This window comes from Saccopteryx leptura, chromosome 1, assembly GCF_036850995.1.
Source record: "Saccopteryx leptura isolate mSacLep1 chromosome 1, mSacLep1_pri_phased_curated, whole genome shotgun sequence".
In the NCBI taxonomy this organism is placed as follows: Eukaryota; Metazoa; Chordata; class Mammalia; order Chiroptera; family Emballonuridae; genus Saccopteryx; species Saccopteryx leptura.
In genome coordinates this window covers 81,853,759-81,880,366 of record NC_089503.1, presented here as the reverse complement: position 1 = coordinate 81,880,366, position 26,608 = coordinate 81,853,759, and the positions used below count along the sequence as shown (strand labels likewise).

General features: G+C 35.9%; 1 protein-coding gene across 2 annotated transcripts in view; it reads left to right on the top strand.

Moving 5' to 3' along the window:
• Positions 1-25,964, top strand: part of CCDC82 (coiled-coil domain containing 82) — a 33,622-nt gene extending 7,658 nt beyond the window's left edge. For both annotated transcript variants that reach the window (XM_066371123.1, XM_066371114.1), the window contains exons 4-8: positions 8,184-8,276; positions 9,445-9,569; positions 13,056-13,226; positions 19,028-19,213; positions 24,451-25,964. In XM_066371123.1, coding sequence (XP_066227220.1) covers positions 8,184-8,276; positions 9,445-9,569; positions 13,056-13,226; positions 19,028-19,213; positions 24,451-24,519 — 644 coding nt within the window. In that variant the 3' untranslated portion in view covers positions 24,520-25,964. The remainder of the gene's footprint in view (positions 1-8,183; positions 8,277-9,444; positions 9,570-13,055; positions 13,227-19,027; positions 19,214-24,450) is intronic.
• Positions 25,965-26,608: the final 644 nt, after the last annotated feature.

The following is a 26,608-nucleotide window of genomic DNA, read 5'->3' as shown; positions in this document are numbered from 1 at the left end:
CTTTTGCACCATCAGTGAAAATCTTAACAGTGAAAACAGCAAATGATTATCTTAGTGTTACTGTTTCACCCTCACAGATCACAAATGGACCTGGGCATTCACAGGGATCTACAGACCACTGGTTTGTAGAGCTACTGGTTTATCAGGACTTGAAGTGTCACTCATTAAAACCTTTCAGAGATAGGAAATGAGAAGTTTTTATATTTTCATGTGCTTAATGAAAATTAATAATTGGACCCTAAAAATTCAGGGTATGTATTATTCTGATTCCTATAATTGTACCTAAATTCAAAGATTGTTTTTGTGATGTTTTACAACTGGTAAAAACAGGCTGTTGGATATATACTTTTTTTTATATTAAAGAATGCATTCTTTCAAAAATTTTTTATAAGGGCAAAAACTAAATGTGTAATGGTTCAATTTCGAACTCATGATATTTGATAAAATAGAAGATTGAGGTATGCATCAAGTTTCAAGAAATTCAGCAGTTATAGAGATGCCAGTGATAGGGATCTAGCTAATGACTATTAGATCAATAGGCATTGGTTCATCTGCCACCTGGATATTTGAATCTCAGGGAAATTCAGTTATGAGGTATCCCATCATTCTGGATGTGTATCCCATATAGAGAATGTGATAGCACCTTTGCTGAGAGGTACCCACTCATACTTCTGCTAACTAGTGAAAATAAAAGTCCAGCATGTAGTAACTATTTTATTTCTTTCTCTGTTCTACATCTCTGTGCTTGCTTTTGTTCTTTTAAGGGCCATTCTATATTTACTGAGAAGTTGAGCAAAAAGTTCCTCTATAACTTCTGTCACACACAATATCCCTGTTGTTAACATCTTACATTAGTTGTACATGTGGTATAATGAGCCAGTATTGATACAGTATTCTTAACTGTAGTTCATAGTTTATCTCAGCTCACTGTTTGTGTTATACGTCCTATGGATTTTTTTTTTTTTTGGTATTTAAAATTTTTTATTGCTTAATTATAATTGACATAAGTTTCAGGTGTATGACATAAGAATTAGACATTTATATAACTTGCAAAGTGATCACCACAATAAGTCTAGTACACTTCTAACACCATACACAATTTATACAATATTATCAACTACATTTTCAATGCTGTACCTTACATCCCTGTGACTATTTTATAACTGGAAATTTGTTCTTCTTAATCCATTTCACCTTTTTTACTCATCCCTATAACCCCCTTTCTATCTGGCAATGATCAGTTTGTTCTATGTATTTGTGCATTTGTTTCTTTTTTGTAATTTTTTTAGATTCCACATGTAAGTGAAATCATACATATTTGTCTTTCTGGGTCTGAATTATTTCACTTAGCATAATACTCTCTAGGTTCATACAGGTTGTCACAAATGACAAGATTTCTTTTTTTATGGCTGAGTAATACATTATATGGATTTTGACAAGTGTATAGTAACATTACAGTTTATGCACGATAACAATATCATACACAATGGTTTCACTATCCTAAAAATCTCATTTTCCTCACTCCCCTGAACCCCTGACAATCACAGATATTTTTAATGTCTCCATAGTTTTATCTTCTCCAGTGTTATAGTTGGAATCACACAGCATATGGCCTTTTCAGATTGGCTTCTTTCACTTGATAATATGCATTTAAGTTCCCTCCATGTCTTAATGTGGCATGATAACTCATTTCTTTTTATCACTGAATAATATTTCATTGTATGGATGTACCACATTTGTTTATCCATTCACCTGTTGATGGACACATTGTTTCCAAGTTTTGGCAATTATGAATAAAGCTGCTATAAATATTTGTGTATAGATTTTTCTGTGGACATACATTTTCAACTCATTTAGGTAAATACCAAGGATCTTTGTGCTTTTACTACTGAGCATCTCCACGTCAGAGGGAGATGTGATCTATTTTTTACGAAATATATTTTAATTTGTGGGTTTTTGGGTTTTTTTGTATTCTTCCGAAGTGATAAGGGGGTGTGGCAGACAGACTCAGATTCCCGCATGCACCCAACCGGGATCCACCCAGCATGCCCAGCAGGGGGCGATGCTCAAGCCCCTCCGGGGCATTGCTCTGCTGCAATCAGAGCCATTCTAGTGCCTGAGGCTGAGACCATGGAGCCATCCTCAGCACCTGGGCCAACTTTGCTTCAGTGGAGCCTTGGCTGTAGAAGGGGAAGAGAGAGATAGAAAAAAGAGGGAATGATGGAGAAGCAGATGGGTGCTTCTCCTGTGTGCCCTGCCCAGGAGTCAAACACGGAACTTCCACATGCCAGGCCAACACTCTACTGCTGATCCAACTGGACAGGGCTATCTTGTGTAGTCTTAATTATATGTTCTTCTGGCTCTGTCCCTACAGGCTATCTTTCCTTAACTTGTAACCATTTTCGGTGCCTTTCCTTTCTTGAGTTGGTATGTTCCATTATCCACTATTCTAAATCTTTTAGTTCAGATTTCCAGTAACTGCAAAGCATTGTACAATACTTTGCACCCATCAGTCGAGTGAAATTGCTTTCATTAAAGTTAGTGATAATTTCCTAGTTGCCAAAATGCCCTTTATTTCTCATATGTGAACGTGGTATTGCTATGTGCTTTGCCACCAACCATTGACCACTCTCACTTTCAGAAAGGTCTCTTTTTAGCTTCTGTGCTACCACTCGTACTTGCCTTTCCTTTTATAGTATTGCTTTCCTTTTTTTCCATTTGTCATGTAAGTGTTGATGTTCCTCAAGGTCTCATTCTCAAACTGCCTTTGTTTTGCTTATACTTCAACCAATCTTCTCCATAACTTCAGCCCTATCTATAGGCGAAAATTCCCAAACTTTTATGTCCGTTGTAGATTTCTCCAAAGCCTATGTCCCAATTTTCCTTCCTTCATCTTATTAAATATTTTCATCAGAGTGTCTTTCAGACACCTCAGACCCAATATGTGCAAAACATAATGATTGAGCGGTAGCATAAGTGAGTTTTGAGGTGGATATGGAACTCTTGTTTTGTAGCATCAGTACCACCTCAGAATGGTTTCCCCACTTGCTGCATGGTTGCAGCATTGGAAAAAAGTCATAGTCTTTATCCCTTCTCACCAATCCTTATATTTACATTCAGTGAGACTGCCAGAAAAGACATGATAAAAAGTAGAGGGATAGGATAACAGTGCTCCATTGTATTTCAAATCTGTAATGTTCACTCACTAAAAGTATATACCAGTAGATAGGAATAATCCTCAAATTTGTGGGTACCAAAGAGTATTTTCCCAGTACTCTCGCATATATTCAGTGACAGAGAACCAAGTAGTAGACGTGCAAGTATAGAAGTACATCTCTGGTGCCTTGCTACATAAATACTTGCTAAAATACTGGGAAGTGGACTAAGAGTGAACATTAACTTAATCATTCTACCAATGCATCACAGAGTATGCGTAAGAACAGTCTCACAACTATTGATGTTGAATATTAAATCCTAGAATTTTCCCTCTTACTCCAGGATAAGTAAGAAGTACCAGTGAACTATTTTTGCAAAAGGCAAAGGTAATGTTGTCCTGAGACTCAGAAGAAGAAAATGCCTGTGAAAAGTGTTTTACTAAAGGAAATAAGAAAATTGTATGAAACATTTGCTTTGCAATCTGTGGAAAAGAACTAGGAAATTAGAAGGACAGAACAACTTGAGATGAAAGGGAGCTATCTAAGATAAAGATAAATCACCAGTAAATTAATATAAAATCAAGTAAAATCTATATTGAAAGCGGTAAAGAGCAGAATTAACAGTATATAAGATCTCATCAATGATAGGTTAAACTTAAGAAGTTTTAGTATAGAGAAGAAAAAGAAACCATTCTGAGGGAGAAGACAACACATAAAAGAATAGAAATGAAGACCCTATTTCACACATTCCTGGGAGGGAAATAGAAAACATGGAAACCTAAAGGAAGAAAATGACATAACTTTAGTGAGATGTGTAAAAGATTTGAATGTACTAAGAAGCATACCATATTTTGGATGGGAAGACGTGGAGATGGGAATTTAAAGGTGTGAGGAGAAAGTACTGAGTTGCTGAACACACTATGCAGATTAAAGAGGCATACATCCCAATGAGTTGATGAAAATAGATTTGCAAATAGACATGTGAAGGAAATACTTTTCTGATTACAAAAATAAAGAAAATGTTATCTAACCATTCTTTTTAGAACTATAAAAATGGTTTAATATATTAAGTGCCATATAATTGAAACAATATATCAAAGGAGAAAAAATATATACCATAATTTGATAGATTCTAAAAAGGTATTGATAAAATTCAATGTCTACATCTATTTTTAAACTATTAAAAAATAGTAATATCAGGATATGTCCTTTACATAACCATATTTTAAATCAATAGCCAACACACTTACAATGAAGCACTAGAGATACTCTCTGTAATAAAGAGACAAAAATATAACTTTGTTCTAGTGTTTTGAATAATGTAACAAAATATGAAAGTAAAACAAGAAATATAACTGTTGAAAAGGAAAAGACTGAATATAATATGATTATATATGTATACAAAAGCTGTAAGTTTTTCATTTATTTAACCAGAGATACACAAGTTAAGAGAAAAGATGTGACTACATTGTGAGCAGAAGTAGATGCAGCATATATTTACGGTTTTCTCATATTCTTTTTCCCCTATGAGGGATGAGGGTGTGACCTGTTAGAGTAGACAAAGCAGCCAGTTTCTTGTTCTGCCTCTGCCCTTTTCCACTGGGCTTATATCTCCATTCCAGAAGAAAGTACACCAACAATTCTACCTAAGAGAATATTTATAAACATTCTCTTGTTCTTAACATAAACTTAACAGTAGCAAGACCACATTCTCCTCAGAGTAGGAGGAGAATGCTGAGTCAGTCCCGAGAATTTTCTGAACAGTATCTATCTCTCTCTCTCTCTCTCTCTCTCTCTCTCTCTGTAGTTCTGCAATGTCCTGGGAAGCTCATTTCCTACAAATATCTAAGAGAATCTTACTATTTTAGAATTAGTAAAGGATCTTAGAAAAATGACCACAATTAAATAGTAAAACTTAATTGACTGATGGTGCAGCGAACAGAGCGTTGACCTGGGATGCTGAGGTCCCAGGTTTGAAACTCCGAGGTTGCAGGCTTGAATGCAGGGTTGCTGTCTTCAGTGTGGGATCATCAACATGATCCCATGGTCACTGGCTTGAGCCCAAAGGTCGCTGGCTTGAGCCCAAGGTCGCTGGCTTGAGCAAGGGGTTCCTGGCTCGGCTGGAGCCCCTCCCCTTCATTAAGGCACGTATGAGAAGCAATCGGTGAACAACTATAGTGCCACAACTATGAGTTGATACTTCTCATCTCCCTTCCTATCCCTGTATCTGTCTCTCTCAAAAAACTCCACAGAAACTAAATAAAAAAAAACTTGTTTTCTTGTATACTGTCAATAATGATTTAGATGGCATAATGAGGAAACATTCTACTTGCACTAGCAAACAATCAAGTTCCTAGGCCTAATCTTAAGAAAAGCATAGCTTCCTAAGTACAAGAACAGGCTTTGCTGTGAAATAAAAATGAAAACAGTGAAGGAAAGAAGAGAGACAGCATATATCTGGAAGGTAATAAATAGTATGAGAAGTTATTTCTTCTGAAATTTTTGGATTTAACTTTACAAAACAATCCTAAAGTTCATTGGAAAGAACAAATATAGGAGAATAAATAAAATTTGAAAACAAAGAATAAATCAAATGGACTTGCTCCACCAGAAATAAAAAGTTATCACAAAATTGCAATAAGTAAAGCAGTGTAGTACTGACATGAGAATGACAGCCAGATCAGTAGGAAGATGGTGTGGAAACAAAATCTTAGCATATATGTGAAGTTAATGCATGATAAAGGATGCATGGAAAATCAACATAATGACTAGACTATCCAGTGATTGGGTGTGAGGAAATTAACTACTTTGAAAAAATCAACCTATGCATAAACACAAATATTGTTGGTTTTCTCCTGTATCCTTTTGCAATTTTTTTTATAATTATGGAGGAAAGTTTTAAACAATATTCCTAAGCTATTCCACAGAACCCCACCCAATAGAGGAAATAAAGCACTGAATAAAGTTCTGGAGGAGGTCTGAGCTCTAATCCTGACTCTGCTTCTATCTAGTTGTGTGACCTTGTGTAAGTTATTTCATCCTTATGTTATATTTATTAATTTTAAGATGAGATATTTGAATTTTATTTCCTCCAATTTTCCATCCAAGTCTAAAATTTCATGTTCTGAGTATAATTGTATCAAAACAATATCTACCTAGAAGATAGTAGCATGAAATCTGGAGTCCAGAGTCCCTGGCTTCCAACCTTGGTTTTAATACTAGCTGTGTGATCCTAGGGAGGTTTTACATCCTCTCCGTATCTGTTTCCTCAACTAAAAATAAACCAAGGGTCATGATAGTACCTAGTAAGCTGCTTGTGAGAAATAAAGCAATGCATGTAAGTGTGTAAAATGATGCCTGGCATAAACTTGCTCGATACATTTTTTTTTAAATTTGAGATGCCAGGAGTAAGATTCCACCACTACCTACCCATCCACTCCAGCTCAATGAAATCAAGGTCTTTATCCTGACTATTCTGAAGGAGCTCATGATATACATTGATAGGGGAGGGATTCTGTGATTAGGAAGAAACTCCAGATGATCATGATCGTCTGCCCTTTTAGTCCAATCCTAAAGAGACACTGCAGGGTCTTTGAAATAGAGCAGCAGTTTCCAAAAGTAGATAACATTAGCACATTCAAGACCAATAAAAATTCAGTGAGGTAAAACATTTTATTTTAGTTTATCTGATAGTTAAATTTAGGTGCACAGGGGATGGATTTGGGTTTTTTCCTCAACTTATTTATTAATATTCTCAAAACAGTTTTTTCTTAATACAATTTGAGAAGTGCTAGGTAAAAAATAAGTGCATTTTAACACATACAAATTAAATTATCTTCTAGTACTATAATGTTATTTACAGAGGTTGAAGTGTAGTCAAAGTTGAATTCTTTTGAAGTATTTCATTTTCTAGTTATGTTCTAATGATTTTAAAGAATATATTCATAAATGGCTATGATCAATTCTTTTGTAATTTCAATTAGTCAAAGCTCTCTAAAGTGAAAATTGTCTGCTTTTGTCATTTAGTTTTAACTATTTTGTTCACTTTAGTACTCAATAAGGTGTTTTCTTAAAAAAGAAATATATCGCATACTAAAAATTTCCCCTAAATTCTAAGAAAGGAGTTATACAGCCTTTTCAGTAACTAAAATATAAGTTAAAAGGTTTCTCCATGTTAAATCCCTTCTTTGGTTTATTTCAACTGAAAGCAAAGTCCAAATTCACTCATGGATGCTAATAATATATTTCCTTTTACTTTAAGCCCTTACCAACTATCTTCCATTTTTCCTGAAATACTCAGGCTACTTTTAATATGTATTCACAGATGACCAGAGCAAAGCAAATGTTCTATGATGACCATTTGGGTCAAGGAAGGGCAATGGGTCATCCAAGAGCAATGGGAAATAGCAGGGACCTTCTCTCTTATTATTGCCTATCTCGTCAAACAGATGATTCCATGCACCAGAGTGGGTTAGTGAGAAAGTAGGCTTATGTACTTGATATGAGAAAGAGTAGACATGTTTTCTAAATTGATGTGGAAATTTCTAAATGTGGGGCAGCAGAAAGGGAAATAGAATTTGTATATCTGTTGGGATTCTGGCTAGGGTAGGAATTAATTTTGTATGTGACATGTTTTGGAGAAAAGGAATAACAAGCTTGGTGTACATGTTGAATACTCCACCTATAGAAGTTTTTTCCTTGCTGTCTCTAATTATCAAGTTGATAATTAAACTTAGGGACACAGGAGATGATTTTGACTTGTTTTACAACATGTCTCTTAATTTTCCTTAAGTTTGGAAAGTGAAGATTATTTGAAATAATAACTAGAAACTTTGGATTAGAAACCAGTAAATCTGGAAAATTGAGGTTTGTTCAATGACTAGAGAAGTCACTGAGGCAGCTATAAAATTAGAATAATTAAGCAATTTCTTCTTCTTATACTATAACCTTCTTAACTTTGAGACATGAACCTATTATATTCAGGAATTGTTTTGTCTACCAGATTCTAATATTTAAAATTAATTTCAGATTCTTTTAGTGACCACTACACTCACTTTGAAAGAGTTGTGAAGGCTCTTCTGATCAATGCTTTAGATGAATCATTTCTGGAAACTCTGTATGGTAAGTTAATGAGTATAACAATTTTTTTCCAATTTTTAAATAACTATATATATTATTATTTGTGAAATGTAGAAAGTAAAAAAGAAATATGACAGTCCCCTGCTCTTAGAGAATTCACAGTGAATTTGAAGATACAGGACACACAGTCTTAAAACAGCAGGGTACTTCAGCACTCATATGTTGACCCAACCTGTCTAAGCTCCTTGAATTTCCCCAAATGTTATATGCTATTTTAAGCTTTTGTGCCTTTGCTCATGCTATTCCTCCTTAGAATATAATCCCTTTTTACCCTAGATTGTGTGGGTAAGGGTAAAATCACTTCCACTGTTAAAGCTAGCTATCACCCACTCAAGTCGTGTTTGTCACTTCCTCGTTTGTGCTGCCATTGTCCAGCATGTGCTGGTACTGATGTGTATACACTCGCCTTCCTCCCTTCCAAGAGTGTGAGAGAAACATACCTTCTATTTATTTATATACCTAACCCTTACCTCTAGCACAGTGTCTGGCACTTAATAAACACTATAAATATGTTGTGTTAAATATCTACCTGAATGCAAAAATAAGATTTTATTCACAATTCTTGAACAAATATTTGTTGAGTGCCTACTAAGGACCAGGCGTTGAGAGCTCAGGATGTTGCAGTGACTCTGACATGAAATTCCTGCCTTCATATCAAGTCTAATGGGAGAGACAGACCATGAGTAAACCAATATATAACATGATAGGATTTCAGTCAGTGATTAGTTCTTCTGGGGGAAAAAAAAAAACAAACAGGCTAGGAAGCTCCAGAGTGATAAAGATAAGGAAAAGTCTCGAAATTAGGTAGGTCAGACACAGTGTCTAAAGGGGTGACTTTTGAATAGAAACCTGCAGTGAGGGAGGAAGCAATGCGTGGATCTAGCAGAGAGTACAGCAAGTGCAAAGACCCTTAGGAAAGAGTTAGTCTGTTATGTTCAAGGAGCAGTTAGAAGGCCTGGGTAGCTCTTTCTTTTCCCTAATGCTCTGATGGAATGATTTTTTTTTTACATCATTAAAAATTTATTTTAATTTAAAATGTTCCTAACCAACCAACCTAAAGCTATGGGAAGAAATCCTTAAATATTCTTTTATTTAACTATTTTACAAGAGCAAAGTGATTGGGGTTTTCTATTGTTATTCTCCTAAACAGATGGCACCAGGAAAAAATCATACGCACAAGACATGTTGACATCTCTTCATTATTTGGATAACCGCTTCATTCAGCCTCGTCTGGAGAGCTTATCCTCTAGAAGTCGTTGGAAAGAGCAGTATAAGGTATCCAGTTTTATTTGGTTTTGAACCAGGGAGCAGTGGGAGACCTCTCAGAATTTCAATGTTCAGGCAGGTTGAATAATCTTCTAAATTATTGGCATTTTTCTTTGTTAAATAATCAGCTTGTTTCTTACCACTTCTAAAGGCTATTCTTGTTTCAATTATTCACACTTATATGTCTTTCCAATAATTAGGTGGTTCTAAATAATGAATAACATTAAAACATCTCTAGGCCTTTGCCCATGTATTAAAATGACAACATTATCTGGCAGGATGTTAATTGTTGTTCCAGAAAAGAAGTTGTTAAATAAGTTTGGAAAACAATGGGTTTAACTTAACTGGACGACTTTTCAAGTAGTATTAATGTAAATCTTAAAGAGCCATTTACAATGTAATATTTTCCAAATTCGTGTTTTATTGTGAGGCTCCTTTTCATGAAATACTTATCATCTCCTAGAATAACTGATTTCCACAGTTTGGGAAATTCAAGCCTACATTATCTTTAACATCCTTCTCCACTTTAAGATTTTGTAATTCAGCCAATTTGAGTAAGTTTTTAATTCATAAGATTATTTGGATTCCTTGTTATCTTCTAGATTTGTGTTTTGTGGTTTTTTTGTGTTTTGTTTTTGTTTTTGTTTTTTGTATTTTTCTGAAGTTGGAAACGGGGAGGCAGTCAGACAGACTCCCACATGCGCCTGACCGGGATCCACCTGGCATGCCCACCAGGGGGAGATGCTCTGCCCATCTGGGGCATTGCTCTGTTGCAATCAGAGCCATTCTAACCCCTGAGGCAGAGGCCATGGAGCCATCCTCAGCGCCCGGGCCAACTTTGCTCCAATGGAGCCTTGGCTGCAGGAAGGGAAGAGAGAGACAGAGAGGAAGGAGAGGGGGGTGGTGGAGAAGCAGATGGGCGCCTCTCCTGTGTGCCCTGGCCGGGAATCAAACATGGGACTCCTGCACGCCAGGCCGACGCTCTACCACTGAGCCAACCGGCCAGGGCCTATATTTGTGTTTTATGATCTCTAATAGTAGATAGTGCACTATATGATTTTTAAGGTTTCTTTTTTCTTCCAATATTCTATCTTCTAATGATTATTGGCAAAAGGAAAACAGCAAGATAAGTGAAGTTCAAGTTCCCTAATGCAGTGGTCCCCAACCATTTTTGGGCCACAGACTGGTTTAATGTCAGAAAATATTTTTACAGACTGGCCTTTAGGGTGGGACGAATAAATGCACAAAATAAAATTATGCGACCGGCATAAAAACTGTGGTATTTTTAAATATAATTGTCAAACTTACGATATTTATTGGGCTAAGTTAAAGGGGGAACGAGCATGTCCTCATTATTCAGGCTATATTTAAATTTGTTATTCTGACAACGTTTAATGTTATTTATTCTTTCTCTGAGGACCGGTACCAAATGGCCCACAGACTGGTATCGGTCCTTGGCCTGGGGGTTAGGGACCACTGCCCTAATGTCCTTCTAGCACTTAAATCTTTAGCTACTCTACTTCATTTATGTCAGGAGATTTGGCTTCACACAAGACCTGTTCAGCCTTAAATTACCTCATGATAAATTAGCCACAGATGGTTTCTGTTAGGGACAGTTAGGAGATTACAAAGGATGTAAGGATGACTTGAGTTTAGGGTATCTTTTTTACTTTGGGTGTTTTTAACCTCTAAACTCCAGTTTCTTCCTCAGATACAGAAAATATTTACCTGCTTTAAAGGAAAATATTTACTTACTTTGAAAGTAAAACGGATAATATAGCTCTTAGAACATGGTATGAATATTTTTTTCTTTAATAGAAAGAAAAATGGCATTACTCATTGGTCATTTAATTTGCCAGATAATTTACACGCAAAGTGAAATATCTTATTCAGTCTTCAAAGTTAACCCCATGAGGGAGGCACTATTATTTCCTACATTAGAGATGAAACTGTGACTCAGATAAATTGAGTAACATAAGGTTATACAGCTAGTAATGAGCTAAGCCAATATTTAAAACTAGAAACCTCAATTTTTTACTGTTTATCTGACTCCAAAGCCCTGTGCTCTATTATGCTTTACCATACTAGTAGGTAATGCTAAATATGGACTATTCAGTGTTATGAAATAACTGTAAGATACAATGAAATATTAGCCTAAAAATTTAGAGACATAGGTGATTCAGTACAATCTTGGTCAGGATAAGCTAAGTTTGACTGCAAAAATTAAATAATATAACAAACAAAATAAACCCACAACAAAAATCTCAATAGCTTGCTTCAGCAAAGTTTATTTTTTACTTATATTAGATGTCCAATATGAGTGAACAGGAGAGCTCCGCTTGTTGTAGGCTCTCAGGGGACTGAGCTGATAGAACTTCCAACTTGGCATGTGCTTCCCTGAGCAACTCAGAGCGGGGTGGGAAGGTGGTTAGGAACCTATTCACTCTGAATGCCAGCCTGTAAGTGGCATGTGGCATGAAATATGAGAACCAGTAATAAAGGTGGGCAACAGGTAGTTGTTGTGAATCATCTAATGTAAAAAGAAACCTATTAGTCTGATACTTAATAGAGAATGTGAAAGTGGACTAGTAACTCTGCTAATATGCTCATTGTGTACAATTTAAATATTAGGGTAAAACCTAACCTACTCTACTAATTGGAACAGTAGCCTCTAGCACAGGCCTAGAGCACTAGCAAGAATACCCAAGCACAAATAATTTCACAGCTCAATAAAGCTTATTTATGAATGCCAGATATTTTGTTTGTTTGTTTGTTTGATCAATGTAACAAGCAAATTGATCTCAGCTATTACACAGTCCAGATCAATCCTGGCCACCTCACAGTCCTCGTCCCAACTTCTTTATTTACTTTAGTAAGAAAGCAAACAAGTAAGACATGTTTTTCTTTGAATATATGTACCCTGAATTATTAATGTCATCCCATTAACATTAATAAAAATTTATAAAAAAAAAAAAAAAAAAAGAAAGCAAACAAGGATTAAATTATTTCTGGACAATTTTGTAGGAAATATAATTCACACAGTGGAAACTGAATGTGATCTTATTTTTCTCAATTGTTGACTAACCTAAATGAATTAATCTCTTATTATATTCTTAACTTTCGCTGCTCATTGTTTTCTATTTTTAACTAATTAATGCCTCAACACCAATGAGAGACGAGAGGAAGGAAAAGAAAACCTGTAAAAATCACTGCTTATTACTACTCCTAAGTGTGAGAGCTAATTTTCTAGTTTGATTTCTTTCTAGTAAATATTCTAAATTATAAATTCATTTTTAATACAAAAAATATCTTGTCAGACACTTGCCGTGTGCTCAGTATTAAAGTCGGAAATAGAAATACCAGTGTTTTGCTCTTGTGTACCATTCTGTTGTTACGATTCCTAATCTTGGTTTAATTTGGTTAGGTTCTTTCTATGATGTATTTTGTTGTCATCATTCTAATCCTTTAGAGCTTAATTGCATTTTTGGTTTCCAGGAGCGGGTAGAAAATTATTCCAATGTGAGTATTGACATAAGGAATGCTGAGAATTGCTCCTGCCAGGCTTGTGGATTGCATCGCTACTGCAAATTCTCAGTGCGCCTGTCGGGAAAGCTGTACAACACCAGGACTATGGAGACGGACGACTTCATGTCACACGACAAACAGGTATCTCCCCCCTCGCTTTAGTTTTCAGCATTTGGAAATTTAAATACATAAGCTTGCACAAACAGCTAAGGTACTTTTACAAATGGAGAAAGCACTAGAAGGGAAAAGAGTACAAGGAAAGGGTACAATTTTTGTTTGTGAAAAATATGTCTTATAAGCAGATTCACTCCTAATTCAGTCTGATACTAAAATCCATGTATATTCTTTAAGTACACTTCACCCAGACAGGGGGAGGGAGGGAGAGGGGAGAGGATGAGGATAGAAAGGGAGGAAACTGAGGCAGGAGACACAGAAGTACCCTTTGGATGTAAAGGAGAATTTGACCCAAGTGGAAAATTTTATAATCTACCAAATTGACATTTCACAAGCAAATAATTGAAGATGCCTACTCATTCTAATATGAGAATTGAAAGAAAGCCATATTCTAACCTAGGCTATATCAGAAGTATGTCAGCCTAGAGTAGTTATCATATACATATGGTGCTGTTAATTTTGAATAGACAAAACTGAAGAAAATATTTGAAGAAAGTTATTTGATAAACAATGTGAAGAGAAAAAGGTGCAGATGCAGACTATTTCTATTTCTTTTTTTTTTTTCTTTTTTTTTTTTTTTTTTCCATTTTTCTGAAGCTGGAAACGGGGAGAGACAGTCAGACAGACTCCCGCATGCGCCCGACCGGGATCCACCCGGCACGCCCACCAGGGGCGACGCTCTGCCCACCAGGGGGCGATGCTCTGCCCATCCTGGGCGTCGCCATGTTGCGACCAGAGCCACTCTAGCGCCTGGGGCAAAGGCCACAGAGCCATCCCCAGCGCCCAGGCCATCTTTGCTCCAATGGAGCCTTGGCTGCGGGAGGGGAAGAGAGAGACAGTGAGGAAAGCGCGGCGGAGGGGTGGAGAAGCAAATGGGCGCTTCTCCTGTGTGCCCTGGCCGGGAATCGAACCTGGGTCCTCCGCACGCTAGGCCGACGCTCTACCGCTGAGCCAACCGGCCAGGGCTCTATTTCTTAATCTATGTAAAAGTGTTACATTTCAAAATGCAAAAACATTGATATTGAAAGCTCCCTCTGGTGAGTCTGTTTATCATGAAGGGTGTGTGTGTTTTGGGGGCTAGTTAGAGACCCAAAGTTGACTAAATATTTACCATCAATTACTAAGATAGACATATGCTATTTATCCGAATTCTGCTAGATTGGGAAATATGATTCCTCAGTATTTGGGGGCAATAATTGACCAGATCCCTCTGAACAATCTGAGTGGCAAGAATCACTTAGAAAGTTTGTATGACTGATAATGAATTCAGAATTAATCATTAATGCTTTATTTGGCAAGTTACTATAAAAACATTTATTTTCTCAACATAGTCATATGCAGATTTTCCCATTGTTTAAAAACTGATTTATGACTTTATGAGATAAGACGTTTAGACTCTTAATAAAAATGATTTAATACTTTATGGGTCATTTTCTTTTTTTCTGCCTTTTTTAAAATCATTTTTTAATTGATTTTAATTTATTTTGTTTACATAGATTCTGTGTTGCCCCGAATGCATCCCCCCTCCCCCATATTCCCCTCAGCATCTCCCTCGTCCCCCTCCCCATAGCGCCCTCCCCCTTCCCTTCAGCTTTATCCCATCCTATCATCCCCTTTCCCTCTGTTCTCTTTTCCTCTGGTCTAAGGGTCATTTTCTGTTGTATAGAGAAAAATATTGCTGTACACTCACTGTCTTTGCTATCTACAGCTAATCTTGAAGAGGGGTGTGAATTAGAAAGCCGTTTCTGGAGTTATGGTATTCCTGTAAGGAATAAAGACTCTTGAAAATATTTTATTCTATATAAAATATCTAAAAAAGTATCTCATGAAATAAAAACAAAGATCATTAATACATCAGTCACACAATGAAAAAATATGAAAGTTAACAAATAATTGGAAAATGATTATTTTCTATTTAAAGATATATAATTAAAACCACCTAAAATGCCAGTCAATGGCTCTTCAAGTGGCAAAATATTTTTATGTCAAGTGACAAAATGCATTTCTGTCAAGGTTGAATTGAAACTAGCAATTTTAATGAAAGTAAGATTCCTGGAGAAAGAAAGGATGCGATATATCCTTTTAGATATTAGATAACTGTACATAGCCAGAGTTACAGAGCTATGCATATTCAGTGCCTGTTCATTTATTCTTGGCAAAATGATTCAATCAAAGCAAATGACATAATCATGAAGTTCATTGAAGCATTATTTATAATACAAAAAAATGGAAATAATCCAAATAAAATATTACTGATTTAATAAGCTAAGTATACCATCATTTTGTAATAGAATATAACACAACCACTAAAACAATATTTTGCAGGTTATGAAACAGTGCTAGTTAAAAGTGAAATAATAAGCAATGTATATACTACTTTTCATCTGTGTAATATGTGTGTATGTTTATATGTATAGCTATATGCAAACATTAAACTAGTTATTGTATATATTACGATAGTGTGATTTAAATTCTTTAATATTACATTTTTTCAGTAATATTATTTCTTTAAAGGAAGACACGTATTAAAATCTTTTATATCCTGCTGAACTACAATGTCAGTGCATGTATGGAAAGGAAAGGGGAAGGGGGAAAGGAAAGGCGGAAAAAACCTGTTTTTAATCAAAGGCATTAAAGGACTGTGATCACCCCACACCCACCCTGAGGTTATTTTGAAAACCAATTTAATTCTCCATTTTTGTGTTGGTGCTTATAATTACATACACTTGAGACTCCTTGGGGTTAGTTAGCTGGGGTTCTCTTTCAAGGTGTAAATAATACTTTAATGATTGAACTTGTTTAATGATAAAACTTTTGTTCTTAGCGGAGATTGGCTTCTTTGAGTGAAGGGATGTTTTGATGGAAAGTAGGATTAATGGGGGAGAACAACTTTAGTTGCAGCAGCCTGGGGAAGGATACTGAGATGGGAGGCCACAGACCCCCAGATTGGGGTGCAGTCTGCAGACGTCGATGGGACGTCTGGAGGACCGAGATGTGGGATCTCAAAGGCAGCTGGGAGGACTAGCAACAATCTTGAATTAATTTACAGTTTTGCCCAGAGTCTGTCCAGATTCCTGAAGGTGCTTAAGATCTGACAGAGAAAGGCAGTAATTATGACACAAGTAGCAGTGGATAATTTGTCCATACACAAAAGCAGGCCAAGAGGAAGTAGCATCCCTTGGCTCGGCCTATTGCACTAACTGTTTCTAAAGGCCTAGTGTCAGAAAACAAACTCCTTCCCATCCCTCCTCTTTCCTTGAAGATCTTTTTTCTTTCCTCTCCATACCCAACTTCCATAAACAAGGACCTAGAAAAATAACCTTAAAAAGTTACCTATAGTTAGTTGGAGATTACAAATGTACATAATGCATGTTTCAGTATATTTCTTTGCCTTAGTTTGTTAACTAGTGTTAACTTATACTTCCACATGCTGTAGCGAATAAATTTGCAATTCACAGTCTTCTGCTCATGAAAATTTGGTAACAATTTTTAGCTTTGTTTCCAGTTATATATTTGTATATGTCTGATCCCTTAGACTCAGTTATCCTCAGATGTATCAGTTTATAGAACTAGGCTACCCTGCATATAATCTTTTCTATGTCATTTTGCTTATATGCCCTGAGAACAAACATCATAATACTCATTTCTCTATCTCTGGCAATTTTTAATACTATCTTTTTAGTATAGTGTCCATAAGGTCCAGAAATGCAATTTGATAATTAAAAGCAGTCCCTGAGAACATTTCTGGAGACTTAAAAACACTATTCTAACAGCATAGATTAGTTTTACTTGTTTTTATACTTTATATACTAGTAATAAAGTATATACATTACTGTACTATATACATTACTTCATAAGGTATAATGGTGGGAGGAGGGGAGAGGTCCCCTTGCAGAACTACAGCTATTATTTACTGCTTTCTGGGAAGCCTTACTGACAATGGCTTAGGCTCTTTCCTATAAAATATGATCATAGTGTGAGAGCATAATTTAAAGGTAATTTGGGGTTTATTGACTTACATAACTGTAAGTAGATGCCAGGAGGGTAGGAATTAGAAATGGAAAGTAAACTATAATGTTTAATATTCTGAATGGATTTTTTTTTTTTTTTTTTACATACAGGAAAAACAATTTTAAATAAGGATTTTTAAACACCTCTTCTTTCCTCTTGTACAAACTTAAAAATTCTCTCCAGGATAAATTTCTCTGTAGAATACAGTGTGATGGAAATTAAAGTCACATTATTCTCCTACCATACTTTATCTCAAACAGCAATGAGAGACTGTTCACACACAGTCTACTTTGATGGTAGAAATGGAGAGACACAGGGCACCTCTAGTGGTCACTGCAACTTACCATGGTATTATTTTTACTCAAAGTGGGAGGGATTGTCAAATAAATGTTGTAATTGATATGACTAACTTAATGATACCGTTGAAATGGGAAAGATTCTTAGAGTTAACAAGCAGCATTCAATAACACCTGATTATTTCTAATGATCTGAAAGACAGAAAGTTTACACAGAACATGAACAGAAATCTAAACATGCTTTTCTTCAGCTTTTGGGGATTTTAAAAAAGATAGTAAGCTGTCCCAAATACCATCTTCACAAGGTGACACATCAAACCTGACTATTGCCAATTATCATATTTATGTTTAATCATTTTTTACCACTATACTCTTGGATTATTTACTGAACTCATCACCTTTGTGATCCATTGCAATGTGACTTTAGAAAAACAGTACAATTCTTTGCAGAACTGATCACAAGTTACATAGATCAATATTGTTACAATATCACTTGTACTGAACTCATGAAAGTATAACCCATTAGTGAATTTATGCACAGACACAAATACATGTTAGCAAGGTTACTCCGTGAAAATAAGATTAATCATGTGACAATGTTTGGAGCCCTTTCTCTTTCATTTCCTACAATGAATGAAATAATGTAGGTCAATTCAGTGATAGGTGTGTATAACAAAGTTGATTTCACAAGAATAGTATTATTAATTATGAAATCCTAGAAGTCGAATAAATGTAGAAATTAAAATTCTTATGATTTGCTAACAATAAAATATTAAGGTTATAATCCAATTAGATTCATTAATTAAGGACACAGACATGACTAGTTATATTTTAGTTAAAAAAAAATTTTAAATATTAAGTAAAAAACTGCCAGAACTTAATATTGGTATGAGAGTTTGTTTTAGTTTCACACATTGTTTATAAGCTAGAAAATGATCCTCACCAAGGCATTTTAACCCCATAACTGTGTCTGTGCAGTAGCTTGCCTGCTTTGCTTGCTTTCGGGTATGCCCATCCTCTGTCTTATCAGCCATTTTCCTCCTCCTTCCCAGACTCTCTTTTCTGAAGACTTACTTCAAGCATCACATACTGAGGACCTTTCTCCTCTCTGGATTGCGTTAATTGTCCCCCCTCTGTATTTCAGAGCATCTTGTGCTTAATATTTGACACATTGTTTCATAATCATTTGTTTTTCTTCCAAGACTGGAAGCTCTCCTAACACTGTCAGAACATCTTTCACTTATGTATCTCCAGTGCTCAGCTCAATTCTAGAAACTTAGCAAGTGCTCAGTTTTTAACTGGGTTGTATAAATAAAGAGAAGGTAAAGGAACCATTGTATAAACATTTATAAAATGAATAATGCATTAGATTCTACTATTAAAATCCGAAGACCAGAAAGTGTATATTCATTACTATTGTAGTCACATCATATGTCAAATTATGTTTATTTCTTGATTTAGGTATTTTTTGTTGGCAGAATTTGTGCTGGACGTACCAGAATTTATCATAGTCTGAAACATTTTAAATTCAAGCTGTACCAAGAATGTTGCTCCATGGCAAAGACAGGAGAAGTTGAGGATGAACAAGTTAAAGAAACAGTGGAAAGAATTTTCAATCAGTCCAAAGAAAGTGGCTGGATTAAGAAGGTAAAATGAATAGAAAATAACCGTCTCATTCAGTAGATTCTGAAACCTAATTATAATCAGCAAAAGGATACCAGTGATTGGAAGGCAGCAAAATTTGAAAGAGAATCTCTCCTTCTCTCCCTATCTTTGTATCAATATTTTCTCTTTTTTCACCCATTCCTTTAATGCTTCTCACTGTCCTACCCTGAACAGGTACCCTGATGTTCTAAGCATTCATTTAGCCCATCAGGTAAATTTTAATTGTTAATAATACTGTCTCTTAATGAAGGCTTTCTGTCCTTTCACTTTTATATGTGTGGTATTCCTTACATATGTATAATATTAAGTCCCCTTATTTTCTTTGACAAAGTACAGGACTCACCTCTGCTTATCTGCTTCCTATTCTTTAGAACAGATCCTGTGACCGGAGAGTGAAGAAGCAGCTAGTGCCAGTCTGAGGGGCTGCCAGTTCTAATCCCGTCCACATCCTCCTCTTGAGGACATGGGACTTAGCAGTGAGCACTGTCACTGAAGACCAAGGGGAATGCAGAGGTCTCAGGCCACGGCACTGATTTTGATTCCCCCATAGCTTGTTGATCACTAAATTTGGCACCAGGGATCAGTGGGGGTTTCGAAGAGTGCACTGGATTCCTGAAGACCTGCTGGCAGCTCATACACTCTGGTCTACTCCCAGAGCTTTTAGACTTGTTTATGGTGCCTGAAAAGAATGCTGATCTGATTGAAATCTTTAAAACAGGTCTAGTTACATGACTGGGTAAGAGAGAACATACAGCAGATTTTCAGGCAACTCAAATCAACAGTATATTTAATCTTAAATAAAATAAAAAGCCTGATTTGGGTTATTTATATCATAGGGGAATTTGTGAAAGAGGAAAATAAAGAAGAAGAGAGCTTAGAAAATAAACTTTTGAGCAAAAGGAAAGAAAAAGAGAACAAAAGGACAGGAACCTGACGAGTCATGTTCGGCAGAGGTCTCTGAGTCTGGAGAATGACATCACGATTGGTTTCCCTTTTGACAGTGATCCACCCACTACCCAGTGATCTTTGCTGCTCCCTGCATCTTAACACTAAAGTCTTGTTTCTCTCATTTGACTCTCTCCAGCTTTGTATCTTTTACCTTTGCTTCTGCTTTCTCACTCCCAATGCTCTTCTCCCTGTCTGTGCTTCTAAGTTTGCCTTAGGGAGGAACTGTCACTTACCCAGGGAGTCCTGTCTTCCTTTTCCTAGACAATGTTAAACTCTTAAGTGCTTTCATTGATGCTGTTACGTGTAGCCAACCCTCTAGTGGAATTGAACGACCTATTGGGACAGCACATTTTAAAACAATAGTGTAATCACTGTGTATATATTATATACTGCTCACAAAAATTAGGGGATGTCTCAAAATGAATATGAAGGTATAAAAAATCCCCTAATTTTTGTGAGCAGTATATATAGTATATAATTGTATATCTGGGAAGAACAACAAAATTCTTGCAGGAAAAACTAAAACCATTTTCAAATTAAATATCTTAGAGAAAGCCTAACAGGGTTGGTGACAACAGAAGGGACCTGGCATAAGAAAACTATTCTTATAAAAATAAAGCCAAATGTTACATTCTGCTTAAAGAATAACATTTAGCATTGGGCATTGAAGGTATTTGAAGATCATACATGTTTAAAACAAATGTGCACATTTTGTTCACATAAAATACCAAAGAATTTTATTTTCTTTTGAGAGCCCTCCTGATAAAAATATTTGTCCATAGACTTTCTCAAGAGACACTCTGGAAACTAAAGTATATAGTCAATATAAACCCATATGCAGCTTTTCATGCTGTGATTGAATTTCAGAATTGATCAGGTGCTGTGACATTTCTCAGCATCACTCTGCCTACCTCTTAGTGTCTGTGTGTGACTCTGAATGACAGCACTGCATGTGTCCTGGTGACGACGTGTGTCTTCCTTGGCTGCAGTCTCATGGCCAGTTACTCTAACCCTTTAGAATGCCAGGGCTCAGTGCTACTTGAATGACTGTGTATCTGTGCCTCTTTCTGCTCTTGCCTCCCCATTGTTACGGCAGCCCCTTTTTTTACCTAACACACATTGTTTGTTCCTGCCTTTCCTCCAGCTAGTTTCACACCCTGTTTTTTCCCTTCCCTGCTTTCTTCCTTCAAGCATTTTTCTTTCGTCATCTCAGGATGTCTCGGTATTTCTTTCTCAAATCCTGCCACCTAGACTGATTTTATTCTTCTGGTTCTTTCTCCTAACAGTTAAATAGAAAGGTCTGTTTTGAGTCTAGTTGCATTAAAGGTTAGATACAACTTGAGTATGAAAAAAGAACAAATGATAAAATAATAAAATCAAAATATATAATAAATTAATATATGTCTCTTTCTAAATTAGAGCTGAAGAATATACTGCCATATGCCACTAGCACAATCCTAACAGATGTGTTTTTGTTAAGAAGAAAGTGCATATGATGATGGGGTTTCCAGGGAAACTGGACATAGGATTGTTGGGGTGGGGTGGTGAACACATGAATACCAGCAAGTGAAGAAAATATGTCAATTAAAGTATCAAGTTTTGGTTTTCCAGATGTGTTTAAATTTCACATGTACTGCATAAATATTGTTAGATAAATAAGAATTTTAAGTTATGATTGGGTACCCCACCCCTTCCTATAACTTGTTCTCTTCTTTTTTATGCCCCTTTTTAACTTGAAAAACTTTGTCTTCCACTCTTTAAACTGATGTTTTGAGAAACATGGCCCTAAACTACCTTTGTCAGAATCACCTAGAAGTTAGTGAAAATGTATGGTCGCTGTCTTCACTGTAGACCTATGGGATAAGACTCCTTGGGGATGTTTAATGCCCGGTGTTTAACGAATTAGGTGATATTTAGCAAATTAAAGATTGGGGGCCACTGCTTAAAAGTAAATGTTGCATTAGGTTCTCTCAGCCTCAGAACTCTCTCCCTTGGCAAACCCATTCCTTTTTCGGGTCTAAATGCTCTTTCTCCAAATTCCCTATTACGCTCTAACCTCTTTTTCATATTGCATTCCCATAATTCCAGCTGTTTTTATCAGTAGGGTCCATCTGGCACTCTAAGAGCTTGACATAATAAGACCCAAACTCTCCAGATTCCTAATAAAGAAAATTAATGGAAGCAGCATCTTTAGGCAGAGAGAATGAATGGCCAGGTAATGCTGCTTTCTCTCCTAGTTTCACTTTCCCTTTAGAGGTTTTTCTTTTTTCACAGGAAAGCTGCACCCACCCCCGCCATTTATGTCTCAGAAATAGTGTACAGACTGACCAGGTGGTGGCACAGTGGATAGAGCATCGAACTGGGATGCGGAGGACCCAGGTTCGAGACCCCGAGGTCTCCAGCTTGAGCACGGGGTCATCTGGTTTGAGCAGAGCTCACCAGCTTGGACCCAAGGTCTCTGGCTTGAGCAAGGGGTTACTCCATCTGCTGTAGCCCCCCGGTCAAGACACATATAAGAAAGCAATCAATGAACAACTAAAGTGCCACATTGAAAAAATTGATAATTGACGATTGATGCTTCTCATCTCTCTCCATTCCTGTCTGTCTGACTCTCTCTCTGTCTCTGTAAAAAAAAAAAAAAGAAAAAAGAAAAAAAAAAGAGTATACTATAATGATTAAAAGCAAGAATTTAAATATTTTCTAGCAGTAGATTTGGGGGGGGGGCAACTTCTTCACTTTTCTAATATGGTAAAATAGCAACCGAATCATAATAATAATTAGGGTTTTGATTGTGGAGATTAAATAACACATTTTAAGATTTAGTATCAGACCTAGCAAGTGGTCAATTAATGTTAGCTATTATTGGAAATAGGAGCAAGGAGAGGTTTTTGTGGCTTAGTATAGCTCAGATTAATTTTCCAAAATGAATGTAATAAGAGAAAAAAGAATATAAAAAAGATAATATGGAAAGCATACAAACAGTCAAAATTTGAAAGTATAGACTTCTAATCTTAAAGAACTTTACTTCTATTTCACAGAACCTGTCTGGCTACTTGGTCAAGAGAATCCCCAAGTAGTCCATAGGTTGATTCTTCTGTTCTGTTCTGTTCTGTTCTGTTCTTCATCCTTCCCAGAAAAGGTGATCGAGTCCGAGATCTTTGAGAGTGGAGGGAAGGTTTCCTGGCCCGGTCTGGAAGGAAAATGTACTTATCATATACCCTTCCATATAGCCCAAAAGTCAGGGTGTTCACCTCATTGGGAGCAGAACCAGAGTTCATAAGTAGAGTTAAGCAACCATTAGTCAGTTAATCTCCTCAACTGAGTTAAGCACTTTGAACTCTTATCAACCTTAAAATCTCCAAATCATCCTGACTCCTCTCTTATCTTGTTCTAACCTTAGTTCTACTCTCTCTCTTCATTGATGTCACTCAGGTTGGACTCTCATTACTTAAATTATTACAGTAGACTCCTAACTAATTGCCAAACTCTTCTAGAATGGATGTTTTACCACTTTTTAAGGAAATTACACCTTGGATAATGTCATTTTAACAGCTTTAACAGCATTCCATTGCTTGTCACATTATTGCTAAACATCTAGCATTTTTTTCCTTTTTATTCCCTGACCTCATCTTCTTTATTCAGTCTTATCTCTTTGTAGCCCTCTAAAAAACCTGACTGTAGTCAAATCCCCTACTTCCTTGTCTTGTGACTGTTGTATGGACTGTTGTCTCCTACAGAAAACTGTCCTCACGAAATCTTTTTTCCCAGAACAGCTTAGATCCTGCTCTTTCCTGGCACCTCAGCTAGCTGTGCCCCTCTTCCGAAGCCTCAGAACAGCGTCTCTACTTCTTTATGACATTTGTTATTGGTTGTCTTTGGTGTATTACTACTGAACTCTGTTCTCATTGGGGGTAGGGATAGCAAATTATTTTGTACCTAGATAGTCATTAGCAGAGTATTTGACATATGCTATGTACTCAACAAACTTTTGAATAAGTTGTTGAAGTTGTTATATTTCTACTATATATGTATATTAAAACTATAATTTACAAGAAAGTTTTGAAAATAATAATGCTCAGTTTGATCTCTTTCTAATGCTTTATATGAGTTAGAAGTGCTCATTTGAAATTGAGTCTCTATTTATATTTAAAAGATCTTTGTTTATGATTACCACGAAATGAAATTGTTCCTGTTAGTGTCTGTAGATTGAAAAGGTCTAGCTTATCTTCATTGCTTTGAGTAAAATAACACTTTTTTTATTGTATACACAGAAATATGATCAACTTCAAGACTATCTTAATCAGGCGGATTACTTTCAAGATGAGAAGTTTGACTTGTAACACATTTCCTTCAGAGAAGATTTTATAAATTCCTGAAATTTGAAGATCATGAATTTTATTTCTCTGTATCATGTGACATATTTTATATTATATGTATATCTTCGTGGCAGTACGTCTTGTTTAAAAACATGTGTTCATCTCAGTTTCCATGAAGTGGCACTCTACAGTCTAATAAAACTTTCATCTGCTGTACGTGAAAAACATAAGCTTAATAATTTTAAGTGTATTTGGAACTTATATAATAATATCTTTATAACAGATGATTATCAAGTGAATAAGCCGTTTATATCTTATCAGTTTTAGTAGAAAAATACTGTATTTTTAAAATATATTCAGACCGGCATCGACATGTATTTATTGCTGAATCCCTGCCCAGATCTGTTTATTATCCTGTCCTCACTAATATATTTTTACTACTACCATTTAAATTAGTGGGCCGTGGAAGAAACCTCAGTCAGTGTTTCATTCAGTTCAACCCCCATGCCTCAGAATCAAACTATAGTTTACCCATTCCAAGTAAAGAAGTGGTTTTATCTTTTTCTAAAGTTTCCCTTAGAAATTGATTACAAGCCTCCAGAGTTTTAACCCTCACATTCAGGAATAATTTTATAATATGTATTTTCATGTTTCATGGTGTTTTTATGTTTTGTGTTTTTTTTGCTTATATGTTAATGATTAAGATGTGTTTTATTTCTTTCTCCCCATAATTTTTCCATATAAGTATTTCTGTTAGGATCAGAAGATGTCAGGGAGATTCAGCCACAAATAGTTTTCAAACATATTTTGGCATTTGCATTGCTTTGCACATCTACATTTTCCCATAATACAATAAAGTAAGATGGTTTCAGAGTGAACAAATAGACCCTGTCTATTCTGTATCTTTAGTTCCTAAAAGTGGTGGTCCAGCAGAATCTATTTTACTGGGAATGTTAGATAACTTGTTTCTTACTTCAAATGTTGAACCTGGCTTCATGTATTATGTGGTTCATTTCATGGACTGCAATGTATATGCATACATAAAAAGCTACATTTTATTTAGTCCTTTACATCAAGATTACTTAATATTTTCTGAAGTTACTCCTATAATTATTATAAACAAAATAGGTAGCCATAGCTCACAAAGTGGTGCAAATACCAATGCTGATATTTCATGTGAGGAATCCATAACTTACTGCTGATGTTTGAGGTCATTGCTAATAAGCAAGCTTTTTCCATGGGTGTTGGGAGAGATAACACAAGAGGCTTTTAGTACATGGTAACACCAAAGAATGACAAAGAGACAGGCTGGTAGGAAATGAGAATTAGTATTGGTAAGAGGGTCAAAAGCAAGTAATAAATATATTAAAAAAAAAAAAAAACCATTTACAACAACATGGATGGACCTTGATAACATTATACTGAGCGAAATAAGTAAATCAGAAAAAAACTAAGAACTATATAATTCCATACATAGGTGGGATATAAAAATGAGACTCAGAGACATGGACAAGAGTGTGGTGGTTACGGAGTGGGGGGAGGAGAGGGAGGGGGTTGGGGGAGGGGAGGGGCACAAAGAAAACCAGTTAGAAGGTGATGGAAGGCAATTGGACTTTGGGTGATGGGAATGCAGCATAAGCAGATGTCAAAATAACATGGAGATGTTTTCTCTGAACATATGTACCTTGATTTATCAATTTCACCCCATTAAAACTAATAATAAAAAAAAACATGTTGAATACCTGTAAAAAAACTTTTACAAGTATTATGACATACTATATTGTTTTATCACCATCATTGATATCATTGTTCAATATAACACTAAAAAATCATTCATAAACTTACAGATCTCACATGTCTGTGAGCTTTTTAGATGTGAGCATTATTGCTATAGTGTTAGATGCTTTAGTTAGGGAGCTATGGATAGTAGGGATGATGAGAAAGACAAATGGACAAGAAAAAGGACAGTACTAGAATGCTTGAAAGAATGCATAAGGCTATACAGAAGCTTTAGGGTTATAAGGGGAAAGCAAGCACCATGAAAAGGGAAAAACAAAGAAGAAAGGATTATTTATTTTATGGGCAGTTGGATGTAATTGACCAATTTTTTCTC